The sequence below is a fragment of the Nerophis ophidion genome, linkage group LG03, assembly GCF_033978795.1.
Source record: "Nerophis ophidion isolate RoL-2023_Sa linkage group LG03, RoL_Noph_v1.0, whole genome shotgun sequence".
Classification (NCBI taxonomy): Eukaryota; Metazoa; Chordata; class Actinopteri; order Syngnathiformes; family Syngnathidae; genus Nerophis; species Nerophis ophidion.
The window spans coordinates 73,486,183-73,500,636 of NC_084613.1; the positions used below are offsets into that span (position 1 = coordinate 73,486,183).

Below are 14,454 nucleotides of genomic sequence, written 5' to 3' on the forward strand. Positions count from 1 at the left end.
CCTGACCAGATATCTAGATCCCTAGACTGATTATTGTAAAATGTTCTATGTCACATTGTGTACTATTGTGTCCAATAAAGATTTGATTAATTTATGATGGGTCTGGTGTGATTCACTACAATAGGGCCCCACAGCACACTGGATTCCAGTTATTTGAAATACCACAACACAGGATATTGTTCAGATAAGTTAAATTTAATAACTTGCACACAGAGCAACACTGGAGGTAGGGCTGGGCGATATATCGCGGGTTTGTCTCTGTGCGATATAGAAAATGACTATATCGTGATATTCGAGTATACGTTCTTACGCAGTTGCTTTATGCTGGTGGCATTACACTACAGGCTTTTCTCGTTCCTTCCTATCTCTCCTCACAGACAGCAAGCGCACTTCTTACATACTTCATAAACTGTCACGTCATACGTCACTTACGTATACACCCTCACAGAGCAGAGAGGTGGCGGCATGGGTAACGTTAGCTGTGATGCTAGTAGAGACGTGTGAGTGGTAGTACGAGAGAAAGAAGGTGCGAATGAAGGAACAATTAATTCTCAAGAAAAACAGCAGGGGGTCCATCGTCTGGCGGTGGTTTGGCTTCAAATGGGAATATGTCGAACAGACAACCGTAATTTGTCGAGTGTGGGGCAAAAGTGTTGCCACAAAAAGTAGCATTACTGCTAATATGTAGCGTCATTTCAAAAGTCACCTGCTAGAGAATGAAGAGTGTTTACTCCAGATGTCAACATCTTCATTCGGTGCCACACGCCCACACCATCAAAATGCCGAGGCAATCATTTCCAGATCAACACCGTATGAAAAAAAAAAAGTCAACAACAGAATTTAATAACGTCCGTAGTAACCTACCATATAGCGAAGGACAAACACTATTTGATTACATGTTAAGCAGCTCATTTTTTTTTTTAAACTTAAAATTTCTCTGACAATCTTGCACTTTCTGTTTTGGAGATAACATGAACGTTTGTGACATTGCTTAGTAACCGTTTAATAAATACAGTTTTGATCAATTGACTTAGTTGTGATTTCCTTCTCTGCATGAAAGTTTAAAATGAGCATATATTAATGCATTTTGAAGAAGGATGTTTTAATGTAGACACATTGAATCATCATACTGCTATGATTATAAGTATTAGGTGTTGATTCAAGGTCAAAGCAAAATAGCGAGATATATATTGTGTATCGCGATATGGCCTAAAAATATTGAGATATGCCATATCGCCCAGCCCTAACTGGAGGTGACTATGACGTATGCATTTTACGCGCATGCGTACTAGGTCGCGTTGCGCCGACGGGGAAGAGGGGATCTTAAACGCCCATTGTGTGTGTGTGGAAAAGGATAAGGTTAGGTGGGATTTACCCTAGATAACCGGCTTAGTGTAAACGGGGCCTCAGTGTGACGATTGTGTGGCATCGTGATGCGGGTTGGCTCTCTCTTGATGCAGTATCGCCCAGCCCTAACTGGAGGTGACTATGGCGTACCCATTTTACGCGCATGCGCACTAGGTCGCGTTGCGCCGGCGGGGATGAGGGGGTCTTAAACGCCCATTGTGTGTGTGTGGACAAGGATACGGTTAGGAGGGATTTACCCTGAATAACCGGCTTAGTGTAAACGGGGCCTCGGTGTGACGATTGTGAGGCATCGTGATGCAGTCGGGCTTGAACACAGCGTAAAGGTAAGAAATAATTTATTTATTTAACAAATAAAAACAAATAGAACTAGCATGGGAGCTAGAAAAAAACAAAAGCGCTAGCATGGGAGCTTGAGAAAAAACAAATACATAACGTGGAAGCTAGCTGGTTGCGAGCAGGAATACGGGATCGGATTAGAGTTGTCACTGTTGTGAAAACAAATTAGGAAGCCAGGTCGAATGAACAAAGGGGGCAGACTTAAATCAGGTCAGTAATTACAAAAACAGGTGTGCGTCCAGAAACAAGTGGCAGGTGAAACTAATAAGTAACTATGGTGTCAAGATCAAACAAGGAAGTGCAACCAGTCACTAAGGCAAACATTTGCAGAACATAGTACAAAAAACCTCAAAACCAAAACATAATATGAGCTGGTGTGACGCCAAATTTGTGCCCAGCGAAATAAGTGCTCAGGAATGGTGTGCGCATGCGCGCACCTGCGCAGTCCAGTGCGCAGTGACCAGCCGGGCATTTTTTTGGCAGGGCGGCGTCAATGACAAACCAACGTGTGTGTAGCGAGAGAGAGACCATCCTAGTAATGATTTAGCGAGTTAATAGCCTAAGACAATATATATCGCATTAACTTTGGTAGGATATGGTTTTTCTTTTAGCTAACAATATCAGCAAATCCAAGTTTAACTAATGAGTATACCTCGTATGCACTCTCACTGAGGCCACAGGGGCAATTATTTGGCAAGCCATCCCATACACACTGTATACAATAGGGTGGGCATATATTTCGCACTTAAGGCGCTAAATATATGCCCCGACACGCTTGGGCACTTATTTCGCAGCGAGCACTTATTTCGCTTGACACCGGGCAGTGGATCATAACACTCAGACTTCCTTGGATAAATATGAAAATAAAGGAGACTGTAAACGAGCGGCACAAAGGTAAATCACTGGGAATATTCACTATTTTGTTTTGCACGAATACAAATGTAACTATTCTAGAAATAAAAAAAGCAAAATAAACCTCTTCACACATTTTAAAAAACCACGACAGTGAATGTCGTCTGTCTATCTGTGTTGGCCCTTCGATGAGGGCGACTTGTCCAGGGTGTACGCCGCCTTCTGCCCGATTGTAGCTGAGACAGGCACCAGCGCCAACTGTGACCCCAAAGGGAATAAGCGGTAGAAAATGGATGGATGGACAGTGTAAAATGGCAACATAAAGGAGAAGGGAGGGGGCACATGACTTCCTCTGTGACAAAACACATTATCAAAGACACATTGGAGCGCATCAAAAACACCCATCCGGTGTTAGAAGTGGCCTCAGTAATTACAAAAAGAGGTGTGCGTCCGGAAACAAGTGGCAGGTGAAACTAATACGTAACTATGGTGACAAGATCAAACAGGGAAGTGCAACCAGGAACATTAGCAGAACATAGTACAAAAAGACTCAAAACCAAAACATAATATGATCCGTGCAGCGGATCATAACACTCAGACTTTGTTGGATAAATGTGAAAATAAAGGAGACAGTAAACGAGCGGCACAAAGGGAAATCACCGGGAATATTCACTATTTTGTTTTGCACGAATACAAATGTATGTAACTATTCTAGAAGAAAAAAAAGCAAAATAAACCTCTTCACACATTTTTAAAAAGCACAACAGTGAATGTTGTCCGTCTATCTATGTTGGCCCCGCGATGAGATGGCGGTTGAAAATGGATGGATGGACAGTGTAAAATGGCAACAAAAAGGAGAAGGCACATGACTTCCTCTGTGACAAAAACACATCATCAAAGACACATTGGAGCGCATCAAAAACACCTATCCGCCTAATAGGCGGTGTTAGAAGTGGCCTCAGTAATTACAAAAACAGGTGTGCGTCCGGAAACAAGTGGCAGGTGAAACTAATACGTAACTATGGTGACAAGATCAAACAGGGAAGTGCAACCAGGAACTAAGGCAAACATTAGCAGAATATAGTACAAAAAGACTCAAAACCAGAACATAATATGATCCGGGCAGCCGATCATAACACTCAAGACTTTGTTGGATAAATGTGAATATAAAGGAGACAGTAAACGAGCGGCACAAAAATCACCGGGAATATTCACTATTTTGTTTTGCACGAATACAAATGTATGTAACTATTCTAGAAAAAAAAAGCAAAATAAACCTCTTCACACATTTTTAAAAAGCACGACAGTGAATGTTGTCTGTCTATCTATGTTGGCCCTGCGCTGAGATGGCGGTTGAAAATGGATGGATGGACAGTGTAAAATGGCAACAAAAAGGAGAAGGGACAGGGCACATGACTTCCTCTGTGACAAAACACATTATCAAAGACACATTGGAGCGCATCAAAAACACCCATCCGCCTAATAGGCGGTGTTAGAAGTGGCCTCAGTAATTACAAAAACAGGTGTGCGTCCGGAAACAAGTTGCAGGTGAAACTAATACGTAACTATGGTGACAAGATCAAACAGGGAAGTGCAACCAGGAACTAAGGCAAACATTAGCAGAACATAGTACAAAAAGACTCAAAACCAAAACATAATATGATCCGGGCAGCGGATCATAACACTCAAGACTTTGTTGGATAAATGTGAAAATAAAGGAGACAGTAAACGAGCGGCACAAAGGTAAATCACCGGGAATATTCCCTATTTTGTTTTGCACGAATACAAATGTATGTAACTATTCTAGAAAAAAAAGCAAAATAAACCTCTTCACACATTTTTAAAAAGCACGACAGTGAATGTTGTCTGTCTATCTATGTTGGCCCTGCGATGAGATGGCGGTTGAAAATGGATGGATGGACAGTGTAAAATGGCAACAAAAAGGAGAAGGGACAGGGCACATGACTTCCTCTGTGACAAAACACATTATCAAAGACACTTTGGAGCGCATCAAAAACACCCATCCGGTGTTAGAAGTGGCCTCAGTAATTACAAAAACAGGTGTGCGTCCGGAAACAAATGGCAGGTGAAACTAATACGTAACTATGGTGACAAGCTCAAACAGGGAAGTGCAACCAGGAACTAAGGCAAACATTAGCAGAACATAGTACAAAAACACTCAAAACCAGAACATAATATGATCCGGGCAGCGGATCATAACACTCAAGACTTTGTTGGATAAATGTGAAAATAAAGGAGACAGTAAACGAGCGGCACAAAGGTAAATCACCGGGAATATTCACTATTTTGTTTTGCACAAATACAAATGTATGTCACTATTCTAGAAGAAAAAAAAAGCAAAATAAACCTCTTCACATATTTTTAAAAAGCACGACAGTGAATGTTGTCTGTCTATCTATGTTGGCCCTGCGATGAGATGGCGGTTGAAAGTGGATGGATGGACAGTGTAAAATGGCAACAAAAAGGAGAAGGGAGGGGGCACATGACTTCCTCTGTGACAAAACACATTATCAAAGACACATTGGAGCGCATCAAAAACACCCATCCGCCTAATAGGCGGTGTTAGAAGTGGCCTCAGTAATTACAAAAACAGGTGTGCGTCCGGAAACAAGTGGCAGGTGAAACTAATACGTAACTATGGTGACAAGATCAAACAGGGAAGTGCAACCAGGAACTAAGGCAAACATTAGCAGAACATAGTACAAAAACACTCAAAACCAGAACATGATATGATCCGGGCAGCGGATCATAACACTCAAGACTTCGTTGGATAAATGTGAAAATAAAGGAGACAGTAAACGAGCGGCACAAAGGGAAATCACCGGGAATATTCACTATTTTGTTTTGCACGAATACAAATGTATGTAACTATTCTAGAAGAAAAAAAAGCTAAATAAACCTCTTCACACGTTTTTAAAAAGCACGACAGTGAATGTTGTCCGTCTATCTATGTTGGCCCTGCGATGAGATGGCGGTTGAAAATGGATGGATGGACAGTGTAAAATGGCAACAAAAAGGAGAAGGGAGGGGGCACATGACTTCCTCTGTGACAAAACACATTATCAAAGACACATTGGAGCGCATCAAAAACACCCATCCGGTGTTAGAAGTGGCCTCAGTAATTACAAAAACAGGTGTGCGTCCGGAAACAAGTGGCAGGTGAAACTAATACGTAACTATGGTGACAAGATCAAACAGGGAAGTGCAACCAGGAACTAAGGCAAACATTAGCAGAACATAGTACAAAAACACTCAAAACCAAAACATAATATGATCCGGACAGCGGATCATAACACTCAGACTTTGTTGGATAAATGTGAAAATAAAGGAGACAGTAAACGAGCGGCACAAAGGGAAATCACCGGGAATATTCACTATTTTGTTTTGCACGAATACAAATGTATGTAACTATTCTAGAAGAAAAAAAAAGCAAAATAAAGCACGACAGTGAATGTTGTCCGTCTATCTATGTTGGCCCTGCGATGAGATGGCGGTTGAAAAAGGATGGATGGACAGTGTAAAATGGCAACAAAAAGGAGAAGGGAGGGGGCACATGACTTCCTCTGTGACAAACCACATTATCAAAGACACATTGGAGCGCATCAAAAACACCCATCCGCCTAGGCGGTGTTAGAAGTGGCCTCAGTAATTACAAAAAGAGGTGTGCGTCCGGAAACAAGTGGCAGGTGAAACTAATACGTAACTATGGGGACAACATCAAACAAGGAAGTGCAACCAGGAACTAAGGCAAACATTAGCAGAACATAGTACAAAAACATTCAAAACCAAAACATAATATGATCTGGGCAGCGGATCATAACACTCAAGACTTTGTTGGATAAATGTGAAAATAAAGGAGACAGTAAACGAGCGGCACAAAGGTAAATCACCGGGAATATTCATTATTTTGTTTTGCACAAATACAAATGTATGTAACTATTCTAGAAAAAAAAAAGCAAAATAAACCTCTTCACGCGTTTTTAAAAAGCACGACAGTGAATGTTGTCTATCTATGTTGGCCCTGCGATGAGATGGCGGTTGAAAATGGATGGATGGACAGTGTAAAATGGCAACAAAAAGGAGAAGGGAGGGGGCACATGACTTCCTCTGTGACAAAACACATTATCAAAGACACATTGGAGAGCATCAAAAACACCCATCCGCCTAATAGGCGGTGTTAGAAGTGGCCTCAACATGCACAGGAAAGGAAATGTGATCATTGTGTGACCGTGGCTGCAATGCGAAACAGTGTACAGTGCTGTGTGAATGGGCCTGCCAGGTACTTTATGAATGGAGGGGATCATGTGACCAGCAGCACCTCCCGAAGCAGATATTTCTCACTGACTGTCAACAAGCGCACACAAGGGATCAGCCGTGTAAAAACAATAAACGCCAACACGATCGTATTTTGCTTAAAAAAAAAAAATACAGATTAAATATATTTCTGACACGTTTAATCGGTGCTTTTGTCGCACGGGACCGTCTTTTTTTTATTTTTTATGAATGGAGATTGTGATATGTAAATGAGAGCGATTGACGAAAAAATGCCATCTTCCGCCTTCTCGAGGCTTTTCATTAACGAAAAACGCACGTTGTGGCTTTTTCTCAACCTGTTTGTGTTATTCGGAAATCCGCGTAAGACTGCCAGCACCTCCGTGTTATTATTAAGGTCTAATACACGTATAACGATGGATTTGGTGTCGGTAAAGCACACATATGCTAGAAAATGAGTCAGCTGCGGGCCTGGTGTTATAATAAAGGATTCCCATTGATAAAAAAAAACACATGCTTATAGTCATTTTAATGCAAGCATCGCAACGGCGTGTTTACGTCAAATGTGATGTTATTAGTACTCACTCGTTGTTTGGATTTGTTGAATCTTCACTCATTTTCTTCCTTACGGAGATCCTAGCAATAGCATCGACGGCGCATTGCAAAAGAGCACAAAATTCACCATTTTTTCCCCTTCACATGTGTAACCAAGCCGTCTTTAGTTTAGTTTATGATCATCTGTGACGGGGAGTTTTTTGGTTTTCCTTTTTTTTCCTCAGAAAGACCATAAAAGAATAGTGGTGAGGAGCAAAAAAAAAAAAAAAAAAAAAAAGAAGTGGCAGCTAGCTTTCTTTAGCCGCCGATCGCTCGGAGGAATGACAATTTCTCCTCCCTGGAAGACAAATCCGACACAAAATGAGCCATCTTCTTTCAACAACCACAACCCCCGAGGCGGTTGATGCGGGCGGGGAGAGGTAGGGGGAGAAGAAAAAAAAAAGACGTGTTATATCCTCAAAAAACGCAGAAAATATTAAACCCCGTAATGTTTGCCAGCTTATTCGCGTCGGGGTGCCGAGCATCCATTCGCCAAGTTGATGTCCGGCGCCCGGGACGACACTTGAAGAAGAAGCCTCCTTGTTGTTAAAAGGGAGGAGAGAAAAAAAAAAGAAAAAAAAAAGCCAGCCTTGCTCCGCCAACGTGTCCGAGTAATGTCCGCGATAGGAAAAATGGAGGGAGGGAAGAAACGAGGAAGGAAGGGAGGGGAGGGGGGACGAAGCCACGCTTGTTTCTAATCCACAAAATGTTCACCGAGGGATGTTTTTGAAAATTGAAAAAAAAATAATACCCCAGCCCGTTTTAGTAACTCAGAAGTTAGCGGACATCTGCTTTAATCGAACTCCATTTTCAGCAAGGGGAGGGGAGAGTGGAGGGGGAGAGGGAGGGAGGTAGGGGGGGGCCATCGGAAAACTGGGCGGATGTGTCGACCCCTCGCTGGAGAGAATTAGATCCTTCCGCGGCGTGGATAAGAAACGTTGGATTTAAACCGCACCAAACGCACCGATTCAAGTGATTTTTACAACAAATGCACGTTCGGATAAATGACACACCGCTTGAGTGATACATTGGAAGGCAGAAGAGAGTTTCTTTCCGGAGTTGGTGTAAAGTAGTCCCCTTGCACGCTTCCCAAATGAAGTTTCTTTTCAATCATGCTGAGATAGGGGAGAGGTGGGCGATACTGCACATTTTGATATCGATCTAATACAGTATCGCCAATAAGTGATGTGAATTATATTTATATAGCGCTTTTCTCAAGTTACTTTTTTTTTAAACCAGTGTGAGTGGCACTGGGAGCAGGCGGGTAAAGTGCCCAAAGACATAACGGCAGTGACTAGAATGGCGGAACCGGGAATTGAACCTGCAACCCTGAAGTTGCTGGCACAGCTGCACTACCAACTGAGCTACACAATACCGATACATATTACTTAGTAATTGTATTACCAATGTTTTTGTCCTCTGGCATTAATTAGAATGTGGTAATATTTTGAGTTAATTTTAGCCTGTATATCAGTGGTTCTTAACCTTGTTGGAGGTACTGAACCCCACCAGTTTCATATGTGCATCCCCCGAACCCTTCTTTAGTGAAAAATAAAATGTTTTTCAATTCAAGACAAAGTTATATGATCTTTTACTTGTGCACAACTGTGCATGAACATCACCTTGTTAAAAGAACAAAACCAACACAGTGCATGAACTCGTAACAAATTACACACCTCCACATCAGTTTGGCTTCTGCTGTTGCCGTATCCCTATTATGCCGATAAGGAGAAGTTTTTTATGTACATGATGAGTCAGGTTTGGCTTGAGTGGAGGCTCCACCGAACCCCTAGGGTTCGATCGAACCCTGGTTAAGAACCACTGCTGTATATTTACTAGGAAATTGGTCCTGGATTAGAATAGGAATAGGGTCTATGAATGCTATAGATCCGTACCATCAATTGATTAACGTGGACCCTAACTTAAACATGTTGAAAAACTTATTTCGGGTGTTACCATTTTGTGGTCAATTGTACGGAATATGTACTGTACTGTGCAATCTACTAATAAAAGTTTCGATCAATCAACCGGGCCGCACAGAAACAATAAATAATGTATAAACTACCGCATTTTTTCAGACTTAACTTTCGCCTGTCCCACCAAACACACCAATACACTTGTTTCTAGATGTATATTACAACTTATTTGTTATAGTACAGGGGACAGTGCCCACTAATTGGACATGTAACATATTAATGTGCCAGATTGTCGCCAAAGGCTCATTTTTCATACTAATTTTTTTGCTTCTTTATTCTGCCACATGTAGAAAGCCGGTCTGTGAAAATAATGAATACATTAAACCCGTCCCTGGTGGAAAAAAAGGTTGGGGAACACTGCTATAGATCAGTGGTTCACAGATATTTTTCACCAAGTATCACCTCAGAACACACTTGTCTCTCCAACAACCACCATAATGACCGACATTAAAATACAGTAGAAAAAAGGCCTTAATATTTATTCAAAACAAGACAGCAGTTTCATTTAACAAGTATATTTAATATTTTTGGCCGCATTACACAAAGTTTGAACAGTTACACTGTGTTTAAATATTTAAAGCTGGAGAGAATTAGATCCTTCCGCGGCGTGGGTAAGAAACGTTGGATTTAAACCGCACTAAACGCACCGATTCAAGTGATTTCTTTTTATAACGAATGCACTTTCGGATAAATACCAGACTGCTTGAGCGATACATTGGAACGCAGAAGAGAGTTTCTTTCCAGAGTTGGTGTAAAGTAGTCCCCTTGCACGCTTCCCAAATGAAGTTTCTTTTCAATCATGCTGAGATAGGGGAGAGGTGGGCGATACTGCACATTTTGATATCGATCAAATACAGTATCGCCAATAAGTGATGTGAATTATATTTATATAGCGCTTTTCTCAAGTGACTTTTTTTTTAAACCAGTGTGAGTGGCACTGGGAGCAGGCGGGTAAAGTGCCCAAAGACACAACGGCAGTGACTAGGATGGCGGAACCGGGAATTGAACCTGCAACCCAGAAGTTGCTGACACAGCTGCACTACCAACTGAGCTACACAATACCGATACATATTACTTAGTAATTGTATTACCGATGTTTTTGTCCTCTGGCATTAATTAGAATGTGGTAATATTTTGAGTTAATTTTAGCCTGTATATCAGTGGTTCTTAACCTTGTTGGAGGTACTGAACCCCACCAGTTTCATATGCGCATCCACCGAACCCTTCTTTAGTGAAAAATAAAATGTTTTTCAAATTCAAGACAAAGTTATATGATCTTTTACTTGTGCACAACCGTGCATGAACATCACCTTGTTAAAAGAACAAAACCAACACAGTGCATGAACTCGTAACAAATTACACATCTGCAAATCAGTTTGGCTTCTGCTATTGCCGTATTCCTAATATGCCGATAGGGAGAAGTTTTTATGTACATGATGAGTCAGGTTTGGCTTGACTGGAGGCTCCACCGAACCCCTGAGGCCGACTCACCGAACCCCTAGGGTTCGATCGAACCCTGGTTAAGAACCACTGCTGTATATTTACTAGGAAATTGGTCCTGGATTAGAATAGGAATAGGGTCTATGAAGGCTATGGATCAGTACAATGAATTGATTAATGTGGACCTTGACTTAAACATGTTGAAAAACTTATTCGGGTGTTACCATTTCGTGGTCAATTGTACGGAATATGTACTGTACTGTGCAATTTACTAATAAAAGTTTCAATCAATCAACCGGGCCGCACAGAAACAATAAATAATGTACAAACTACCGCATTTTCTCAGACTTAACTTTCGCCTGTCCCACTTAACATACCAATACGCTTGTTTCTAGATGTATATTACAACTTATTTGTTATAGTACACGGGACAATGCCCACTAATTGGACATGTAACATATTAATGTGCCAGATTGTAGCCAAAGGCTAATTTTTAATGCAAATTTTTTTGCTTCTTTTATCTGCCACATGTAGAAAGCCGGTCCGTGAAAATAATGAATACATTAAACAGGTCCCTGGTGGAAAAAAAGGTTGGGGAACGCTGCTATAGATCAGTGGTTCACAGATATTTTTCACCAAGTACCACCTCAGAACACACTTGTCTCTCCAACAACCACCATAATGACCGACATTAAAATACAGTAGAAAAAAGGCCTAAATATTTATTCAAAACAAGACAGCAGTTTCATTTAACAAGTATATTTAATATTTTTGGCCGCATTACACAAAGTTTGAACAGTTACACTGTGTTTAAATATTTAAACCTGGAGAGAATTAGATCCTTCCGCGGCGTGGATAAGAAACGTTGGATTTAAACCGCACAAAACGCACCGATTCAAGTGATTTCTTTTTTATAATGAATGCACTTTCGGATAAATAACACACCGCTTGAGCGATACATTGGAACGCAGAAGAGAGTTTCTTTCCGGAGTTGATGTAAAGTAGTCCCCTTGCACGCTTCCCAAATGAAGTTTCTTTTCAATCATGCTGAGATAGGGGAGAGCTGGGCGATACTGCACATTTTGATATCGATCTAATACAGTATCGCCAATAAGTGATGTGAATTATATTTATATAGCGCTTTTCTCAAGTGACTTTTTTTTTTAAACCAGTGTGAGTGGCACTGGGAGCAGGCGGGTAAAGTGCCCAAAGACACAACGGCAGTGACTAGGATGGCGGAACCGGGAATTGAACCTGCAACCCTGAAGTTGCTGGCACAGCCGCACTACCAACTGAGCTACACAATACCGATACATATTACTTAGTAATTGTATTACCGATGTTTTTGTCCTCTGGCATTAATTAGAATGTGGTATTATTTTGAGTTAATTTTAGCCTGTATATCAGTGGTTCTTAACCTTGTTGGAGGTACTGAACCCCACCAGTTTCATATGTTCATCCACCGAACCCTTATTTAGTGAAAAATAAAATGTTTTTCAATTCAAGACAAAGTTATATGATCTTTTACTTGTGCACAACCGTGCATGAACAGCACCTTGTTAAAAGAACAAAACCAACACAGTGCATGAACTCGTAACAAATTACACATCTGCAAATCAGTTTGGGTTCTGCTGTTGCCGTATTCCTAATATGCCAATAGGGAGAAGTTTTTATGTACATGATGAGTCAGGTTTGGCTTGAGTGGAGGCTCCACCGAACCCCTGAGGCCGACTCACCGAACCCCTAGGGTTCGATCGAACCCTAGTTAAGAACTACTGCTGTATATTTACTAGGAACTTGGACCTGGATTAGAATAGGAATAGGGTCTATGAAGGCTATAGATCAGTACCATGAATTGATTAACGTGGACCCTGACTTAAACAAGTTGAAAAACTTATTCGGGTGTTACCATTTCGTGGTCAATTGTACGGAATATGTACTGAACTGTGAAATTTACTAATAAAAGTTTCAATCAATCAACCGGGCCGCACAGAAACAATAAATAATGTACAAACTACCGCATTTTCTCAGACTTAACTGTCGCCTGTCCCACTTAACATACCAATACGCTTGTTTCTAGATGTATATTACAACTTATTTGTTATAGTACACGGGACAATGCCCACTAATTGGACATGTAACATATTAATGTGCCAGATTGTAGCCAAAGGCTAATTTTTAATGCAAATTTTTTTGCTTCTTTTATCTGCCACATGTAGAAAGCCGGTCCGTGAAAAATAATGCATACATTAAATCGGTCCCTGGTGGAAAAAAAAGTTGAGGACCACTGCTATAGATCAGTGGTTCACAGATATTTTTCACCAAGTACCCCCTCAGAAAACACTTTGTTCTCCAACAACCACCATAATGACCGACATTAAAATATAGTAGCATAGAAGGCCTAAATATTCATTCAAAACAAGACAAAACAATTTCATTTAACAAGTATATTTATTATTCAATATTTTTTGGCCACTGTAACATCACACAAAGTGTGAACAGTTACACTCAGTGGCTTAGTGGTTAGAGTGTACGCCCTGAGATTGGTAAATTGTGAGTTCAAATCCCGGCCGAGTCATACCAAAGACTATAAAAATGGGACCCATTACCTCCCTGCTTGGTACTCAGCATTAAGGGTTGGAATTGGGGGTTAAATTACCATAAATGAATCCCGGGTGTGGCACCGCTGCTGCCCACTGCTCCCCTCACCTCCCAGGGGGTGATCATCCATCCATCCATTTCCTACCGCTTATTCCCTTTCGGGGTCGCAGGGGGCGCTGGCGCCTATCTCAGCTACAATCGAGCGGAAGGCGGGGTACACCCTGGACAAGTCGCCAACTCATCGCAGGGCCAACACAGATAGACAGACAACATTCACACTCACATTCACACACTAGGGCCAATTTAGTGTTGCCAATTAACCTATCCCCAGGTGCACGTCTTTGGAAGTGGGAGGAAGCCGGAGTACCCGGAGGGAACCCACGCATTCACGGGGAGAACATGCAAACTCCACACAGAAAGATCCCGAGCCTGGATTTGAACCCAGGACAGCAGGAACTTCGTATTGTGAGGCAGACGCACTAACCCCTCTTCCACCGTGAAGCCCCAGGGGGGTGATCAATGTATCCATTTTGGTTTAAACTCAACTCGTCGTGTTTGGAGGAAAAAATAATACTGAGTTGCATCCCAAGAACACCATACCTACTGTGAAGCATTGGGGTGGAAACATCATGCTTTGGGGCTGTTTTTCTGCTATGGGGGACAGGACGATTGATCCGTGTTAAGGAAAGAATGAATAGGGCCATGTATCGTGAGGTTTTGAGCCAAAACCTCCTTCCATTAGTGAGAGCTTTGAATGGTTGACCAAATACTTATTTTCCACCATTATTTACAAATAAATTCTTTAAAATTACTACAATGTGAATTCCTGGATTTTTTTTCACATTTTCCTTGTACAAAGTACAAGGAGGAATTAAAAGTTGAAGCAGATATAATATAAAGTGGCCAGAATATGATTTTAAATGATCATATCACTAATCATATCCAAAATACTGAGTGTAAAGCAGAGATTAGCTGACACACATATGATTATCGT

At 41.3% G+C, this 14,454-nt stretch overlaps 1 protein-coding gene across 1 annotated transcript in view; it reads right to left on the reverse strand.

Moving 5' to 3' along the window:
* Nucleotides 1–8,256, reverse strand: part of spred1 (sprouty related EVH1 domain containing 1) — a 99,647-nt gene extending 91,391 nt beyond the window's left edge. Inside the window, exon 1 of the mRNA XM_061896041.1 lies at nt 7,435–8,256. Coding sequence (XP_061752025.1) covers nt 7,435–7,466 — 32 coding nt within the window. The 5' untranslated portion in view covers nt 7,467–8,256. The remainder of the gene's footprint in view (nt 1–7,434) is intronic.
* Nucleotides 8,257–14,454: the final 6,198 nt, after the last annotated feature.